The sequence below is a fragment of the Opisthocomus hoazin genome, chromosome 5, assembly GCF_030867145.1.
Source record: "Opisthocomus hoazin isolate bOpiHoa1 chromosome 5, bOpiHoa1.hap1, whole genome shotgun sequence".
In the NCBI taxonomy this organism is placed as follows: domain Eukaryota; kingdom Metazoa; phylum Chordata; class Aves; order Opisthocomiformes; family Opisthocomidae; genus Opisthocomus; species Opisthocomus hoazin.
The window spans coordinates 50,085,289-50,103,056 of NC_134418.1; the positions used below are offsets into that span (position 1 = coordinate 50,085,289).

The window sequence follows — 17,768 nt, forward strand, 5'->3', positions numbered from 1 at the left end:
TTAATCCACTCGCAAATTTCACTTCATGTTTATCCTCTGTCAGGTCCTGAAGCTTCTTGCGAAGCAGTGGGTCTCCTTGACACTTATATTGAAAATGCTCTGTTGTTGCAGTGCTCTAAATTAGATGTGCAAAAACAATTAAGTTCCAGAAAAATTGCTGATCACCCTGGAGGTCTGGTCTTTGAAGACCAGTTTGGTAGGATATTTGAACATATATATCCCCATTGTAACTGGCAGCAATTATATGAAAAATTCAGCAAATTGCAGCCCTTCTTTCTTGATCCAGCATGTTAAGGAAGGCAGGGCCCACATATGAAATTCTGCAGGAGTCTGGGCATCAGAAATTACCATTCTCTCCTGGTATCCTTTCTCACACTATGTGACTTAGGTGAGGTCTTCATTATTTCATCCATTCAGAATACAAAGATGCTAAATGGAAAGATTCAGTATACTGACAATATTCTGTAACCTCTTTATTGTTCTCCTTGTTGTTTATAGAGAGCAGAATAGCTAAATTTCAGTAAAGGAAAGATATAGTTGCAGGAGTGAGAGCATTACTCAAAGCTTCAGAGAACTGATAAGCTACTGTGATGACAGTATATATTTTCACATGAAGGAGAGAGGAATTCCAGTACTGGAAATGCATTAAATGACTTAAACAGATTTTCAAAACAGGAAGCATTAATAGTTCATACACGTTAATCTTTGAACATAAGTGTGTTTTCAAAAAGGTTTTTAAGTGACAGCTGAATTGATAAATTGCCCCTCTCAGTGAAGAGGGACAGGATTTTTTTTATTTTAATAACTTTGAATGATTGTGTTATTTTATTAATTTTTTTTGTGCTTTGAATCTGTTAATGAATGAAATATGAGGCAGCAATAAATACTTTAGCCTTTTCTAGCACAAGTATAGAACTACTTGCCTGTGAAGATAGGGAGCACATTCACTGTACCTGTTGTGCACATGATGTATTTGGATGGTGATATCAAACAAGCGGAAATGCTGGATTTGTCTCTTGATATGAATGTATATAGTTTCCCCTTAGTATTGAGATTATCACACTTGATGGGACTTGGAATAACATATTACTGGGGGATGTCCCATGATTCTGTTAAAACCTTCCAGTTTCCAACCATACTGTGCCAGGCTTAAATATAATGATGTTTTAGATACAAGTAGTTCCGTCTATGATATCTTCAACTGCCATTTGATTTCTGTTTAAACTGGACCTTGTACTTTTTAATATTTCTTTTTTCCACACAGGGTTGTTTTTTTTTAAATTAGGATTTGAAGCATTTGTTTCCAATTTGTTTTGTTGTAGGACATGTAAATACCTCTCAGAGTACAGCCTCAGGAGTGTGGGAGGTAGTGACAACAGCACTGCGGCTAGTATGGGACTTGATTCATTTCAACTACAGCAACATTGGTTTAAATACATGTCAACCAGCTGCTGGAGCTTTTCTCATCAAGAAAACTTGTTTCAACCCTGGATTGGTGTATTTGACATAGGTGATTTTTGCTGTGGGATGAGGTAGAGAGTCCTGCCTGTCTAGGCTGTGATGAAGAAAGCAGTATCTCAGCAGGGCAGCTGGCTCCTTCGTCTCTGTGAATTAAAAAGTTATATGAAACTTTTCTGAGGCTCCACATTTGTCTTCCGAATTGTCCCAAAAAAGCTTTAAATATGCTTTGACAGGCCAAGGCAATATCCATTGGGCATGAGGGATTTGCCTGTTGATTAAGAGGCATAGGGATGAGAAACCATCATGGAGATATTTTCTGAAAAGAAAATGACTGTGATGCTTTCTCCAGATGAGAGAGCTTGTTAAGTGTCAGGTAGAGAAGTAGCTTAGAGGCAACGTGGTGGGTACAAACGCTGAGACTCTCCTCGGACAAGTACAACAACAGTTGAGGCCCCTCAGGCTCAAAGTTTGGATCTATTTGGGCCTAAGGCAAACACAAGCTCTCCACTCATGATCCAGAAGCCAAATATGTGAACAGTAGTGCAGTCAGGAAGGAAACAAGGCTCCCTAGGCCAAAAGACTGGTTACCGAATTGCCCACATAGTCACTGTATACAACATTGTGGGTGAGGAAAGAATTCAAGCATGGGCAAGAAAGACATACTGCGGGAAGCTGTATTTGAGAGCTACAACTACTATTGGTTTTCTAGTCTACTTTGTCTACTGCCATTGCATGGTTTCCTCTCTGCTCTCAGTAATTATACTAATAGCATTGATTTAATTCTTTCAGTCTTCGAAGAGCTGTTTGAATAATAATGAGATAATCTTCCTGACCCCTGGAGAGAAAGATAAGCATTATTACAAATAAACTGTCCTCCTCCAGATAAGACAGATTAGGTAGCAGCACTGAGAGGAAGGGGAAGTTCATGCCTGAAACTGGGGCATGTCATTAGCCCGTGTTGTGTTTGGAGGAATAGCTGTTGATAAGGGGAGTGGAGTGAAGAAGAGGACAGCGAAGCACCAGTCCAGGTAGAGGCCAAGCCTCAGTGGTATCTTCATAGTCCACGGCAGCAGTTCACTTGGGGGCTGTGCCAGTAGGCAGCTCAGAGGATTTTCAAGATTATCTAACGCTTGCCTTCATGTCTACTTTCCTCCTGCTATTTTAGTGCCTTCTAGTTTTGTCTTGCCTGAAAGTACATCGTGTATTTGTTGCTGAGACTTGTATGTTTTTGTGGGTTCTGGCATACAGCTGCCTTGATCCTGATGAAAAGTTGAGATCCAGTTGTGGTGTTGGTGTTTCATAGATGGGTTTTCTCCCTGTGATGCTACTACGATCTCTGGCTTCCCAGCTGGATGCCGGCCTGGGTTATTACAAGGTGTTTTGTTATATCAGCACTGTTCCATTCTCCCAGTTCTTCCCACTCTGGGTGATTTTGCTCAAGGTTGAAAAGATAAAGCATTGGAAATAGGGTAAAGAATTATTGGAGGCTTATGCTCTCACCTAAACCTCACATCCCTAGTGAGTGAGGCCGTTTGTCAGTAGCTTCTTGTTTTACAACTGTTTTATGTTGGGACACAACTATCTCGGTGTCAGGCCAGTTCTTTACACATTCGTTTTACGCTAACACTTCTTCAATGTCTCTTGTGATGCAGTGTCAGCTAGCACCAGAGGAGGTATGGTCAAGGGTGTTTACGTAGTCGAGTGTGAATACATTTTCTTTGTGAAGCAATTAAGTTACATACATGTGTGATTACTTAGAGGACATCAAAGGGAATCTTGTATGAATTCCATACATGAAGATGCGCACTACGTAATACATGAACTTAAATCTGTTTTGCCCTGGGTATACAGTCTTACAGACCTCTGTGCTACAGAAAGGTATTCTAATTCCTGGTATACAATTGGAGGATCTCAGCTCTCTAGTGATTCATTTGATATATCTCATGTACAGAGAAATATGAGTATTGATTTAGGCCATTAAAACATATCATACTTCTGTTATTTTATAAGCAGTATAACTGCATGTGAGGACAACATATGTGTTGTTCCAGTAATGTGAGGAATGTGAGGTTCCAGTAATGAGTCACTGGGCAATGAGGCAGCAATCTCAGATACTGTAATGTGGTGCAGAAAAGGTCATACACTTGCTTTCATAACAGGATTATTCATTCATTCATTAATAATTAAACAAATGGGAGCACGTGATAAATTCAAGTTGGCAAGTATTGGTGAATATTTTCTTGTAATTTCTTAAGTCCTGACCAGTTTGTGCACGATGAAGTTACTCCAGATTAACTCTGGTCTTATTTGGTGGCATTTACAGCTGAAGTTATGTGATTGTTCCTTTTGAAGACAAGTGCCATAAGGAGACACAGTGTTTCAGAATCATGGTTGCATCTTAATGGAGCGATGGTTGCATTTTGGGGGGGTTTAAGTCTTTTCAATGAGCTTATATTTAAAAGAAAACATGAAATTCTATTTTATTTATCTCTTTTTACCTAGAAGTTGCTGGTTTTTTAATTGTAATGTTAAAAGTTCTGGTTTTTTTTTTCTTTAAGTGGAGTCATGCAGAAAAATCAGTGTGTTCCAAAGTCTTGTGACATAGCTACCTATTTCAGCCTGATAGCATTACTGTGGGGTTTTTGTTTTTTTCATTGATGTCCCATGCTAGAATGCAGCTAGGAAAGGACTGGTTAGTCAGAGCTGAATGTGGTAGTATGAAATTAAGTAAAAACAGCTGTAAGAGAGTGCACAGGGAGGCCTGTCTAGTCTAGCATATGGCTCCCTTGGCCAGTATCAGATGCCTGTGAAAGAATCGGAAAATAACGTGAGCATATAGTGGCGGACTGTGACTCAGGGTTGTCTTGAGTCAGACGTGATATTTGTGAGATTAATAGCCTTCAGCAGATTCTTTCTTATGTGACTTTGCCTAATCATACTAGGACTTACATTGACTTCTGACATCCACAGCAACATGAGGCGGGGAGCTTCACAGTCTGAGGAAACAGTGTATGAAGATTTCTCTCCTATTGCCAATTCGTAATCTGTTGTTTCATAACTTAATTTGCCGTCACGTACTTGTTTCATTAAAAAAAAAAAGCCAGAGATGAGTGTTTTCCTTTTCACTCCTCAGTATGCCGCTCATTTTATGGATCTCCAGCATACCTCCATTCAGACAGCTCTTTTCTAGGCTAAAAAAGTTTCTCAGTCTCTGCAGTTGTTTTGTGCAAGGTATCTGTATGTGCTTTGGACCCTTCTTACGGCCCTTTTCTGTGACCTTTCTAGTTGTAAGACGTGAAGATGAGAACCAGAACTACATGTAATATTCATAAGTGGTTGTGCCATGAATTTATACAGTGATGTGATTAGTCTTTCCATTTCTATAACTTTCTTAATGATTGTCAACTTGTTTTACTCCTCCCCATAATAGTAACTGTCTCCCATTCCCACATTGTTTAGAACGTTATTGACCTGATTTTTATTTTTATTGATGTAGGAATATACAAGAGACATTATAAACTTTGAGATCAGTTACTGTAAAATTTTGCAGATGTAACCAGGTCATATTTGAGGCCATAACTTTGACAAGTATCAGAAAGACTATAGCGCATATTTACAGTTCAAAGTTCTGATTTCTGTTGTTCACGAGCTGGGTAGCAACTCAGGTTAGTTTTATAATCTAAATGTAGATAGAGCTGCATTGTACTTGCACATCAGCAGACATACAAGATTTCTATGTTTGCTTTTCTTTAATTACAGGTATTTATGAGCCGCCATTTCCTGTATTATTGTGGTGAACCTGCTCTGGATGTGAAGGTTGCCTTTTGTCAGGTGTGTGTTCCTTACAGGTAAAACAAGGTACAGTATATACTTGTACTTCATTTTTGCAGTTCATATCATAATAAAAGATAGAATATAAGTGAATTTCAGCAGTTCTCTGCAAGAAGCTGGTTATAAGAATGACAATAAATATGAAAAATAGAAGAATGCATCACATAAATTACTTTTCCGTTTATTTTTAGGTTTATTTTGTAGTTTGCTCTTAGTGATTTTTAATTGTGTTTTGCTAAAATGTCAGTTAACGTTCTGAGATTTTTTTAGATAAAGATAATAGTAGAGTTTCCAAACAGAAAAAAAGTTGGCTGTACTTCCGATAAACGTAATGATGAATCAAACAACAGAACTGTACTTATCCAGATGCTTTCACAGAACTATGCAAATTAAAACTATTTTATCTTAGTTTCTGTTTTTGTGAGATGGAGCCTTTTACATTGTAGCCTGTGACTACAATTTTCTGTCTGTTAGTCTACCTTCACTAGAAGTGAAGGGAGGGTAATAAAAATTCTGGCGTTTGTTGAACACCATTTGCTATTCAGGTTCTGGAGTCATGAGGCTGTATTATAGCAAATTCTGTATTTCTAAATTACCCTTGAAACTGGCCACAATGCTTGGAAGTCTACAAAGGCTGAAACTAACTTTGTGATACAAATTAAAAAATGTTTTTGTTCCTGGTTAGAGTAAGTTAGTTAACATATATATGAGAGTCATAAATCTGCATATTCTTCCATCATAAATGAAAGATGACGTTGTTGCTTACTTCTGAGCAGTATTTTGTGTTTGAATTCTGTACCTTCATAGTTTTTTTTGGTGAGATGGGACACCAGTAATCTAACTCGTAGGAGGGACGTTAGGAAGATTCTTCATTTTTTGAGAGGTGAGAACAATGCGGCATTCTTAGAAATGGAATTACGGTAAACAGTGTTTTTTTCCCCTTTATGTTACTTATGGGGTCCAAGTAAGTGAAAGCACAATTCTAAAAAAGAAAGAGCTATTACTTTTGTGTAAGCATTTACCATAAAACAGTCACAGGTGTTGGGAGGTCTGTTTGGCCTTTTTAAACTCAGGAGTACTTAATATTTATTTCTGCTGAGAAAGTTGGCTCTGCGGTCACAAAGTCATCAGCTCTGGGATGGATCTTGGCAATACAGTTTGATAATCTGTTTAACTGTCTTCTCTGTCTTTTTTATCTCCTGTTCTTCATGTGTGTATGTTTATCTAACTGGCTTAATTCTTCCACTGTTTTTGAGAGAAGAAAGGATTTCATTCAAACATAGTATTTTTGTAATTTCTTGGCATAGTTCACTTGCAAAAGAGAATTCAAAAAATTCTGCAAAAATTGTGGAAAAGGGTTTTTCCTCAGATTGCATGAAAAAGACATTTATCGATGAAAAAGACATTATCTATGAAAAGACATATCTGCACTGTGCAGAACGGTTTATCTCATAGCTCTGCTTGCCAGCTTTCATCTCCCTTTTACTTAGACCAAAGTGGAGCTGTACAGAAACATTTCTATTTTACACATTTTACACTTTTATGTTTAGTGCTCCTTTAGGCTTGTCACCAATCAGTGTGTGACCTTGTACAGCCAATGCTTTCTGTCACTTCACTATGGGTTCTTGATTTACTGGAAACGTGCTGTAGTAATTATTCCTTTGCTGTTACCCTAACACATTAAAAGGTGTTCAGTGACACATACAGAACCAAATATATTTACAATGTTTTTGTTAAAGTATATGTGATGAAATCTACAGCATTTTGGGTGAATTTTTACCACTGAATGAAACTGATTCACGTTTAACACCTACAGCTGGTACCCAAAGAGGAGTCATCCAATAAATACATACAAGAGATACTATCCTGACATTGCAGGAAACAGGATTCTATCCTTCATGCACTTATCGTACAAATACCTTTTCAAGGTCTTCAGATCTTCAGATTTAGTCTCACAGAATCACAGAATCACAGAATGGTCGGGGTTGGAAGGGACCTCTGTGGATCATCTAGTCCAATGCTCCTGCCGAAGCAGGTCTCCCGAGGATAAAAGCTGGTTCAGACTTCATGTTAATTTATCCTTTCCATAACGATAGGCCCTGATCCCAATAACAGTTACACACATAGTTAGCATTAAGTACAAGAACAGTTTCTGAATAAAGTATTTTATTACGTTAAGAACTTAGCTGTCGTGGATGCTGTTCATTTGTATTGCATAGGGCGACATGTGGGTTATATCTGTATCCTGGTAATACTTGGTCCAAACATCTAGATCTTCATTTAGAGACTGTTTAACAGTCTCCAGGTAGGAATATTGTTTATTCCACACTTATTCATAATGCTAATGTGGAAATCAAATGTGCTGTGATTTACTAGTAATTCTTCTGCTCTAAGTGTAAAGTTCATTTGTACCTTTGGGAAAATTCTGTCTGCTGAATCAGTAAATCTAAGAGGTTTAGGAACTACTGTTCACAAAAGATGATGATGTGACAGCAGAATGGTTATCATATCAGCAAAAGGTAGGTACTGCCACTCAAATCTTGAGGTGTCTACAGCTGACAAGAATCCCAGCAGTATCTAGACAAGACACCACAAAAAAGTAGTTTACAGTGAACAAAAGTCAATTTAATTTTTTCATGTGATTCAACAATGCAAAAATAATTTCTACTGTATAAGCGTGCAACAGATATCAGAAAAAGTATGGTATAGTTTGATCCTACCCTGTTGAGAGCCTCTAGTGACTCTATATTAGAACATACAATTTATCCAATTTTTCCTTCATTTAGTTTTTCAATTTTTTTTTTAATCAAGATGTGTATAACCTGTCAGAACTTTCAAGTTTTCTAAACTGTAGCTGCATGGGATACCTTTATGTAGACTACAATTGTATGATTTTTTTTTTGCTTAGAGCAGCAGTCCTCAATTTTCTTGTCTTTGAAAAACACATCTTTATTATTAGAATTTGTATGTCACAGTATTTCCATAGTGCTTCAACAGTTACATTTTTTAACAGAAAAGCAGGACATAGGATTACTGAGATGAGATATCGGAGACCTGGCCATGCACGTTAAGCAAAATTTGATGTGAATCAGGAACATTAATTCACATGCTAATTTGGTACAGCATCATCACTAGGCTTTATTGCCTAGTTTAAACAATTTCACGTCCCAGATAGAGTATGTCAGCATTTTGCATACTGAAATTGGAATTGGTGCTGTATTGATGCCACTGAAAGAAAACCTTTGAATGAAATTTTAGTTTGAATGTGGAGGGTATTTTTGCAAACTTAATTCGTGCTTTTAAAAAACCCAAACCAAAAAGATTTTAAAAGCTTTAATTTACCTCTAGACATCTTCTTTTCCTTATGTTCTGCTAACTTGCTTTATTTCTACAGTCATGCTTTCCTGTCTTGAACAAAACATGTATAGACTTCCTAGATGCAGTATTGCATCAATGACTGTTTAAAAATCACATTACTCTAGAAAACTTCACTTTACACACAGAAAAGACAAGCTTTATTAATTATATTGCTCTCCATTGATTGGTTGACTCATCTGATCTGTTTTTTAATTTTATCCTAACTTTGATAAACCACTTTAATTACAACTAATGCTTTAATCAGTGGATGGAGTTACTATTTTGACCATTAAAGAAACTGTCTTGATGCAGAATGTCCTACAATTATGTCTTCTGTCCAATGGGAGCTTAATTGGTATTCATAAGCCATCAACAAGCAGTGACCTGTATCTTACTTTTCTAGGACTAAAATGATACTTCATAGTATCAAGAGCTATCTATTTCTAACAAAAGGTGTGATTAAAGTATTTAGCTTCTTGTAGTCTTTGCTTATAAAAGGGAGAATCTTTTCATTAGCTATTGTCTTCACAGTGAATACTGTAATTATATAATTATATTGAGAAATTTAATTTTTTTAATACTTCATCTTTACTGTTGTTACATGCTGCTTCTTTGCCCTTCTTTTTAAAGGAGCAGCATGGTGTGCATTGGGGCATAGCATTTTGTGTAGTCAGTGGTCTTGCTGCCCTGCTTGCATTACTAGAAGAAAGCTTCTTAAACAATACCCAGTACTTCAGTGTAATTCCAGTTTCCTGAGAAGTGTAAAACATTTAAAATATACTGTATTATCAATATATCCACTAAATAAAGAGATGCTGTTAATCCCATCTTGGCTTTCCTATGTTTTCAACACACTGCTTCTATGTTCCCTTCATTACTGTTGAAAAATTGAGTGTATTTTTCATTTCTTAGTGTTGTGATATTTTGTCCAACTTATAGTTATCCAATTTCTCATTGTTAATCTTAATTGTATCTTGCTTCTTCCCATGTTATTGCTTCTTTTTCAAATCTAGGGCCTCAGAACAAAATGATTAAAACAAACTGCAGTGTTTCCTCTCTTCTCATTTCTCCTGCGAGTTAGATGTGGCTGCTGCCACCGCTTTCCTCTGTTTTGGACACAATCCACAGTGTGTCTTTGCTAGCTTCCTGTCTCTGGAGCTGTGCCCGAATGAGGTGTTTCCAGACATCCTTACTGTACCTTTCTCACCTACTCTTAAATCTTTCTTTCTTGTATTTTGGCTACATTTTCCATTTGGATCACTGATTAAGTTCCTGTCCATAAAGAAATCTCACTCTCAAGGAATCTTTTCTCTTAGTATTTCTTGATCTGTCTTCTCATCTTTACCTTCTTTGGTACAATGACCATGGTTGGATATTACCTGTGTGTCGGTGTTGATTTCTTCGGGCATTGGGGGAATGAGGAATCATTTTGAAGTAGTTGTTTCATTGTGCAGATACTTGCATATTGCTCGTCTTAGAAGTCTGGCTTGGAATGAAGCAGACACCTTTGTGTCTCAGCGACTTCTGAGCAACACGTGATACCACAGTAAGAAAAGAACTACAAAATTTTATGCCTGTAAGAGAGAAACAATTAAAAGTAGTTAAAGCTTAGTGACTGTGTGGAGGACAAGTGAAGAATACGTAAATAGTGCTTTGCTTTGAGTTTTGAGTAGATACCAATGAAAAAGAAAGCAGTCTTGCTGCTTCTTGTGTAATCAGAACTAGGCAAGAGCCAGTTCTGAAGCTGCTGGGTTTTTTGTATAACAGTTAGAAGAGGGTAAACAAGGAAAGTGCGTTTAAACAAAAAAAATACAAAGACCCCACAACCAGTATTTATGAATATTGTACTCCATCTGATAGGATGTTTTAATATGATGTTTCAAAATAGAGTAAACAGAGCAAATATAGTAAAAACATAATGATTAGTCAATCCAGGTTGAGTTGTTTGCAAGGGTCAATTGACTTGCAAGACTGACTTCATAAAGGAAGGTAAATTGTGTCTTGGGGCTAGGACAAGACTGCTGCGGCGAGATTGGAAAAATGTGGAAAATTAACCTATTAAAACCACCTCTGAAATGTGCTGTCCTCCATACCAGTCTCTTTGTCTGAGATGAGGTGGAGACATGGGGGCCCCTGGGGAGCCATTGTGCTTGCTAGTTCAGACCATGGTCTCTTGTGCATCCTGCTCATCTTTGGGTGTTGTGCCAACTGCAGATTAGGAGTCAGCCTTTGAAACTTCCATATAATTCTTTTCCTTGCCTGCATTCATGCATTTGGAGTTATTTTAGTTATTTTCAGTAGCCTTGAATCATAGTATCCTTAAAAGTTGATGTGTTCCTGTAGGTGTTTCTGTATGCAGACAGGGAAGGATACTAATACTGAGGTCAAGTCTCCCCTCAGCTGATGCCTGCCAAGACTCTGTGACAGCACTCATTGTCTTGAAAATGCAGAGGAGAGCAATTTAGCTTAAACTGCCATTAGTATGGTTTGTATTTATAAAAGTTAAGATGTATGAGATACTGAGCTGTAACAATTTGTAATATTTTAGGCTTATCAGTAATAGGAGGAATGGTGTTCAGAAACAAAGATCTATCAGTGAAATATAATAAATATAGTTCTTTTATGGGGTCGAAAATGGACAAATAGGATATCAGGAAACAATTCACCTCATAATGCATAAAATAATTTTTTTTCTGTTGTGCGTTTTAACCCTCTCTTTTGCTCTCTATTCTGTGAAAAAAAAGGAAAAGAATACAACTTGTAGCTGTGTGTGAAGCAGTAAGTTATTTGAGTTTCACTTAATTTTAAATAATTGTTCTTTGAAAGCGAAATATATGTTCTTTAAGCATTTAGTAATGGTGATCATTTTCCTTCATCTCAAACACTTGAGTCTTGATAGCTCATTTTCTTTCCTCCTCCCCAGTTGCTAATTTAAAAGCAACTAATTTTGATGGGCACAGGATTCCAAACGTAGATACAAAGTGTCTTTTCCCATGTAGCTCCACACCAACATGCTGAACTGTTGCGTAGCTCAGGAGTGAGGATGCAAGCAAGTCATGGCAGGCCTGGCTCACCCAGGACTTAACACAGTCATCTGACTTGTTTAGAAAGGTTGCTGTACCTGTACTTCCAGAGGAGCTGGCTATGCATCAGGCTTACCAAGGAATGCAATTTTTATGCTGACACTTTATATAACATTGGTTTCAGAGTAACGGGTGTTAATGCTGAATATCGTCTGCATTGTTCTGATAATGACATCAGAAAAAAACCCAGGCTGCAAACATGTTTGTCCAGCCGGAGGGAGCTGTGATTATTTCCTGTCTATTAGGAGCATATTATCAGAATAAAGCCTCTCAGTTCCAGGTCTGGTATGAATAGCTGAGCTAGGCAAATCTATGCAGCTCTCTTCACGTAATGGAAGGAGTTTTAAGACTAAGGCTTCACAGTGTGAATGGGATGCTGTCTGTCTTTCTTTAGATGAGAATAATTCAAACCTCTTTTGGAGTCATTTCACTCTCTGTAAGCTTGAAGTTAGCAACTGTGTCAGTGTCCGTAAATATCTCACTTTCTGTGCTGGGGGGGGGGGAAGCCTTGCCCTGTGTCTGATTAACAAGTAAGTGTAATGTTTCTAATTGCTCTTCTGAAATGAGATTTTCTGTTTGAATGAACAGCTATGTTCATTAAAATGTTTCAAAGTCTCTAAATGAGGTCATGGTGTCCAGTGACAATGGGCCTTCCAGTCAGATACCAGACAGAAAAAGAATATTAATTGACCTAAGGCAAACCTGAGAATCCAGGTTATCAGCAAGGTCAGTTACCTGTTTTAAATGACCAGCTTCATGCAACGCTGGAATCATGTCTTTTTAAATTGAAAAAATAGTGTTGTCCAAATCCATTTTACATTTTCCTCTTCTACATCAAAATTCAGTTTAGTAGTCCATAGTCTCATAACATGGTTGACCATTCAGATTTCTTTGAGAAAGCAGTTTATAATAAGGGAAATAAGAAAATCTAGAAACTGTGTTTGCGAGGGCTGAAAATAAACACACAGACAGAGGCAGGCACGTTTAGTTTTTTCTTCTCCTTATAGAAGGCATTCAGAAAAGTCTTGACTTCCATAAGCAAATTGTCAACTACTTGAGAACTGATCCGTTGTAATATGTCAGATTTTTACATCCTGTGCTCAGCATTATGTAAATTATGTAGAACCTCAAATTAAAAATGCTAAATTCTGATTTTTATCTCAAATTACTATTTACTTTGCTCCTAGCCTTTGGGGAACTGAGCTCACTCGTAGTCACAAAATGATTATAATGTAACTTTCTGCATAGTAATTCTACACATTTGGGTGAGGTTACGGCTCTGCAATGCTAACTTCAGTGCAAGCATAAAAAGTTTACAGTAACTTGTCTTTGTGTCATTAAAATTAGCCTTTGCTTAGGACTAATGCATTTGTCAGGTCACGAGAGCAACTCTTCTGTCCTTAGGAACCTGGAACTTGGGAATATCTCCTGAGCTACTGAGTACTCTCCATGATACTGAGCCATGTTAGGTCACTGTTTGTCTCATAAACTGCTCTGTTTCTTTCGCAACTACAGTTGAAAGGTTCTCAAGGCCTTCATCATATGGTTAGGAAAAGATTTAGCCCTCATGTGAATAGACTTAACTGCTTTACCTGACTCAAGGGTGAAAAGCCTAATTCCCATTTCTATTGTCCCACTTCTACACTGATGTAAGTCTTCTCATTATAAAATAAGATATTTATTGCGATACGAATGAGAGTAGAATCAGCATGAATGCATAAGTCAGTAGTCATAAAGCATCAGTAATGGCAAGCAGAGACCAGTAGCTGAGAGTAACTGTGTCACAAACACCAGCTGGAGAATTCACTAGCTTTCTTTTAATCAGTGGCTTTTCATGGTTATTTCCTGGGTGAAAGAAGGTTTGGTAGTCTTTGAGAGCATTTGAGGATTTATGTAGATCGATGACAAGGAGCCTAAAATGACAAGAATTTATACTGGAAAATTAGGCTGACTGTGTTCTATCAGTATTCTGATGTTTTACCACCTCTGGTTTCTGTATTTTTTCCATTCCCTTCCCCCTTCCCTTCTTCTGTACAACAGGGATTTGGGAAACAAGTGGATGTGTCATATATTGCCAAACATTACAACATGAGCAAAAGCAAAGTTGACAACCAGTTCTACAGCGTGGAAGTAGGTGACTCGACCTTCACAGTTCTCAAACGCTACCAGAACTTGAAACCTATTGGCTCTGGGGCTCAGGGAATAGTTTGGTAAGTATCAGCAGTTTCTCTCATGCTTTTAAATAGGATCTGCCTTTTGCATTTCTTCACAGTTTGCTAGCCACAGACATTGTCTAAAATTGCAAAAATAACAGTCAACAGACATCCTGAGGCAGAAGGAGCCTAGCTGCTTGCTAATAAATTCTCCTGCTGGTGAGAATGATAGCACTAGGTTTGTTTCTCCACATAGCAAAATGTAACTAGCAAGAAATCAGGAGAAAAATCTTACCCTAATTGACAACTGTGGCACTATTTCCAGAGGCAGTGCAAATAATCTCCCAAGTAAACCCTGCAATTTTAGTCTTTGTACAGTAAAAGTCACTGAGAGCAAGACAGAAACTTGTCACATCCCATAGTATTCTCAAGTATTCAGAATGGAAGCTTTTCGAATCGAGGTGACTGCTAATGTTTCCTTTATTTCTTAAGATGGACATTGCAGTGATGTGAATAATGCAAACAAAACACACAAATTCAGTAGCTTTCCTAATTAATACAAAAAGCTTATGGAATTCAAAATTACTGTGTTCGAAAATTGTGATGTCCTCATTGGCTTTTGCCTCTGCATTTTTAGAGATGGCTCTTAAATTTCAGTGGCTTGTATTTAAATGTCTCTGTGCAGACATTTCTAACCTGTTTAATTATGAAGCATTACAGTAAATAACACAATCTTTTATCTGTAACTTGGTCAGAGATGAAGTCCAATTCCATCTGTCATCTCTGTCACTGCTCTTTTCTGAATTCGATGTAGTGTGTGTTACCTTACAGATGGAGGTAGTGATAAAGCAACAGGTTCCATTAATTCAACAAGCAAGTGGGCCTCCATGGATCGTTGGCATTGGCACTATAATTGGTAGTGCAACAGCAATTAGCAACACATCCTTAGGTCTCAATCTGTCACAGTGTTTAGTATACTTTGAGGCCACACAAGTCTGAAGATTGATCTAAATGATCAAGTACATTATTTCAAATCTTAAACACAAAAGGGCTAAAGGTTAGTTTAAAATCAGCTTTGGGAAAGAAACATACTTTGTGTTGAGTACTATCAATGTTTATTTTGCACTTTGTGTTGAGTACTATCAATTTTTATTTTGCACTATATTTCCACTTCCGTATAAAGTATCAGATGTTTTTTCTTCCTACGTACTATCCTCTGTTTGTTTTAGAGGAAAATCAGATTTTATTGATCCTCTCTGCAACTGAATTGCTGTAATGATCAATCATGAGCCACAAAAAAAAGTAGAAGTTAAGCTAATTAAAATCAGTAACATCCTATGAATTTGTATTTCATACCTAGAGTTGACAGGCAAAAAATAAGAATGCCTTAGGAAAGAAAATCAAATCAGACAATAAGTTTGTTCAAGGGCAAGTGAACACAAATCCCCTGAAACGGCTGTGTAGCATGAAGAGGCCATAAAAGGCCTTTCATAGCTTGATAATACAGATGTAGAAGTATTACATGATAGCTGGGGAAGATAATGAGCATTTTTGCTTAGTAGATGTTATATTGTAATCTATCTGTCATGAGGTATAGTTTACCAGAAATATATTAACAACTATGAGCAAACCATGAAAAATCAATGGTGAAGTGATAAAATAATGAAAAATATTGTGAGATAGAGATATGTAGTTTAGCTAAGGGAAGACAATATGTGATAAAAAGATATTCAGTTGTACAAGTTTCTACTTGCATAATAATAATTACATTGTTCTTTCTACTGTAGAAACTTACACTATTTTGAAACTGTAGGTATTTTGGTAGATACAGGGTTACAACTATAAAAAGCAGATTAAGGGAAAAACATACTGAAAAAATGCCTATTTGTGAAGTGCTGCTGGCTCTGGTGTGGGGAGGGTATTTTGCCCTGCTCATCTTGTTCTTTTGCAAAGAATAGCCATGAGGAGTGCCTCTATGAAAACAGTGAGGAAAACCTAGGTCATAGTTTCTTTTAGATCTAGTGGCTCTTCATACTTAATGACTTGTTGTTTGAGAAGCGTAACAGATCTGGGATGCAATTCTGTCTCTTAGTGCCGGAATTAGCAGAAGTGTAGGAGCTGAATGGGTGATTTCTGATTGTTCCCTCTACAAAGGGCAGACACACATAGGATAGCTCAGAGGGGTTTAGGCTCAGACTTCCCACTGCATGCCCTATTTCTGGATTTTCCTTCCCAATAGTCATAGGTAAAAGGACACTACCTGTTGTCTGGCTGGAGTGATGGGCTACTCAGCTACTGGAGACAGCTTTAGTGCATAGCAGCATCAGGTTTTATGGAGTGATACAGGTAGAGTATTATTGGTAAACTACCAATGCTAACTACCCTTTTAGGACTGAGCTGCTGCCAACAGTTGCAGCCAGTGATCTGCTTCTTGACTAGTCCAAACTTTTGCAGCTTGGTAAGTGGAGTCCATGCTGTCTTCCCCATGCTGGAAGAGCTGAGCTGCTGATGACTTTTCTGCTTTGTCTAGTACTTGGCCACACAACTGTAATTCCCACATCTTGAGGAAAAAGGGGCCTGTTTAAGAATAAATTTTTCAATAATTTGACATAAAATCTCTCAGTACTGATCAGGTGCAAGACATTTCATGCCAAGGACAGCCTCAGCACTAGCTTCAGGACCAAACTCCATTTGCTAGCAACAGCTTCCCTCTTAGTGTGGATGTGGGACCCCATTTGCCCAGCATGCTGACTGCCTTAGCACCTTGTCAGATACACTACAACAGGCAAACTGCCTGTAGCCCAAGAGGTTAACTGTAGAGGCAGAGGAAGACTGAGGAGAGACATGATGTTTTTCAGGCTACTCTGGAAGCTGTTGTTACAGGGTTCCTTGGCAAAGCCACAGAGTACTGAAATGTTTCTCATGCAATTCTATTCATAGATGTCAATATAAGCAGGAGAATTGCAGTAGAAAATAATTCATGTCATGGAACAGAAGCAGGCACAGGACACAGGTTATGAAAGAAGTTGGGTCTTGTTTTCACTTGATTATTCTGAAAATGACATCAAAGACAAAATCGTTTTCTTGATATGGAAGCATTAAAGTAAAGATATTAAGGTCTTCAGGGGATGATAATGTATTAAATTATATGAAAAAGAGAAAGCCATATGGTGTGAGTGTTAGTTTTAATTGTCATTGTGCCCATGTGAAATAATGATAAACTCAGTGAGAAAGTGGTATTGGCTGTAGACATAGTGCATTCAATATCAGGAATTCAGGAAATTAATTGTGGGAGCTTTCAATGGGATTTGTGTTAACTGTGTTCAGAAGATTATTTTTGCCAGCATGAAGAAAGGAAAAAGCTGCTTGGAATCTCTTGAGCGGGGAAGTTCTTATTCACTCTGCAAAAACTACTTTTAATGCAAATGTAGGCTGTTTGCTCACTGTACATCACAGACATCTGTGAGAAAGACTATATAGGGTGTGTTTGCATAAAATTATTATGTTGTTGTAGGCATGATGACAATGGGACACAGCTGAAACAGAGCTTATAGTTTGTTAGACCAAGCAGTATTTGTAAAAACTATGCAGGCTTTTAGCCTCACAAGTTGGTCTTCGAGTCTGTGATAGAAACAGAAAACATCAAAGGTAAAATAAGTTGAGAACAATTTTCTGAGTTTAATTAGGTATGTGCCACTTAAACCACTGAGGGAAGAGGTAGTTGATACCCCTCTGCAGCGTTCGAAGGGAGTTGACAACTACCTTATTTCACAAAGGGGAGAGAGAGAGAGAGACAGGTCACTTTCAGTCTGTGGGTATGGATGGTTTAGATGAGGGTGGAGGGAGAGGAATTCTCATGTTCCATAAGATTGACAGAAATATG

General features: G+C 37.6%; 1 protein-coding gene across 9 annotated transcripts in view; it reads left to right on the forward strand.

Moving 5' to 3' along the window:
* MAPK10 (mitogen-activated protein kinase 10) overlaps positions 1-17,768 on the forward strand; it is a 195,658-nt gene that overhangs the window by 84,563 nt on the left and 93,327 nt on the right. For 6 of the 9 annotated variants that reach the window (XM_075421213.1, XM_075421212.1, XM_075421219.1 and 3 more), the window contains 2 exons: positions 5,221-5,292; positions 13,773-13,942. In XM_075421213.1, the coding sequence (XP_075277328.1) occupies positions 5,227-5,292; positions 13,773-13,942 (236 nt within the window). In that variant the 5' untranslated portion in view covers positions 5,221-5,226. Of the gene's footprint in view, positions 1-5,220; positions 5,320-6,099; positions 6,176-13,772; positions 13,943-17,768 lie in introns of those variants that run through there. The other 3 variants (XM_075421216.1, XM_075421217.1, XM_075421215.1) reach the window with 3 other exon arrangements.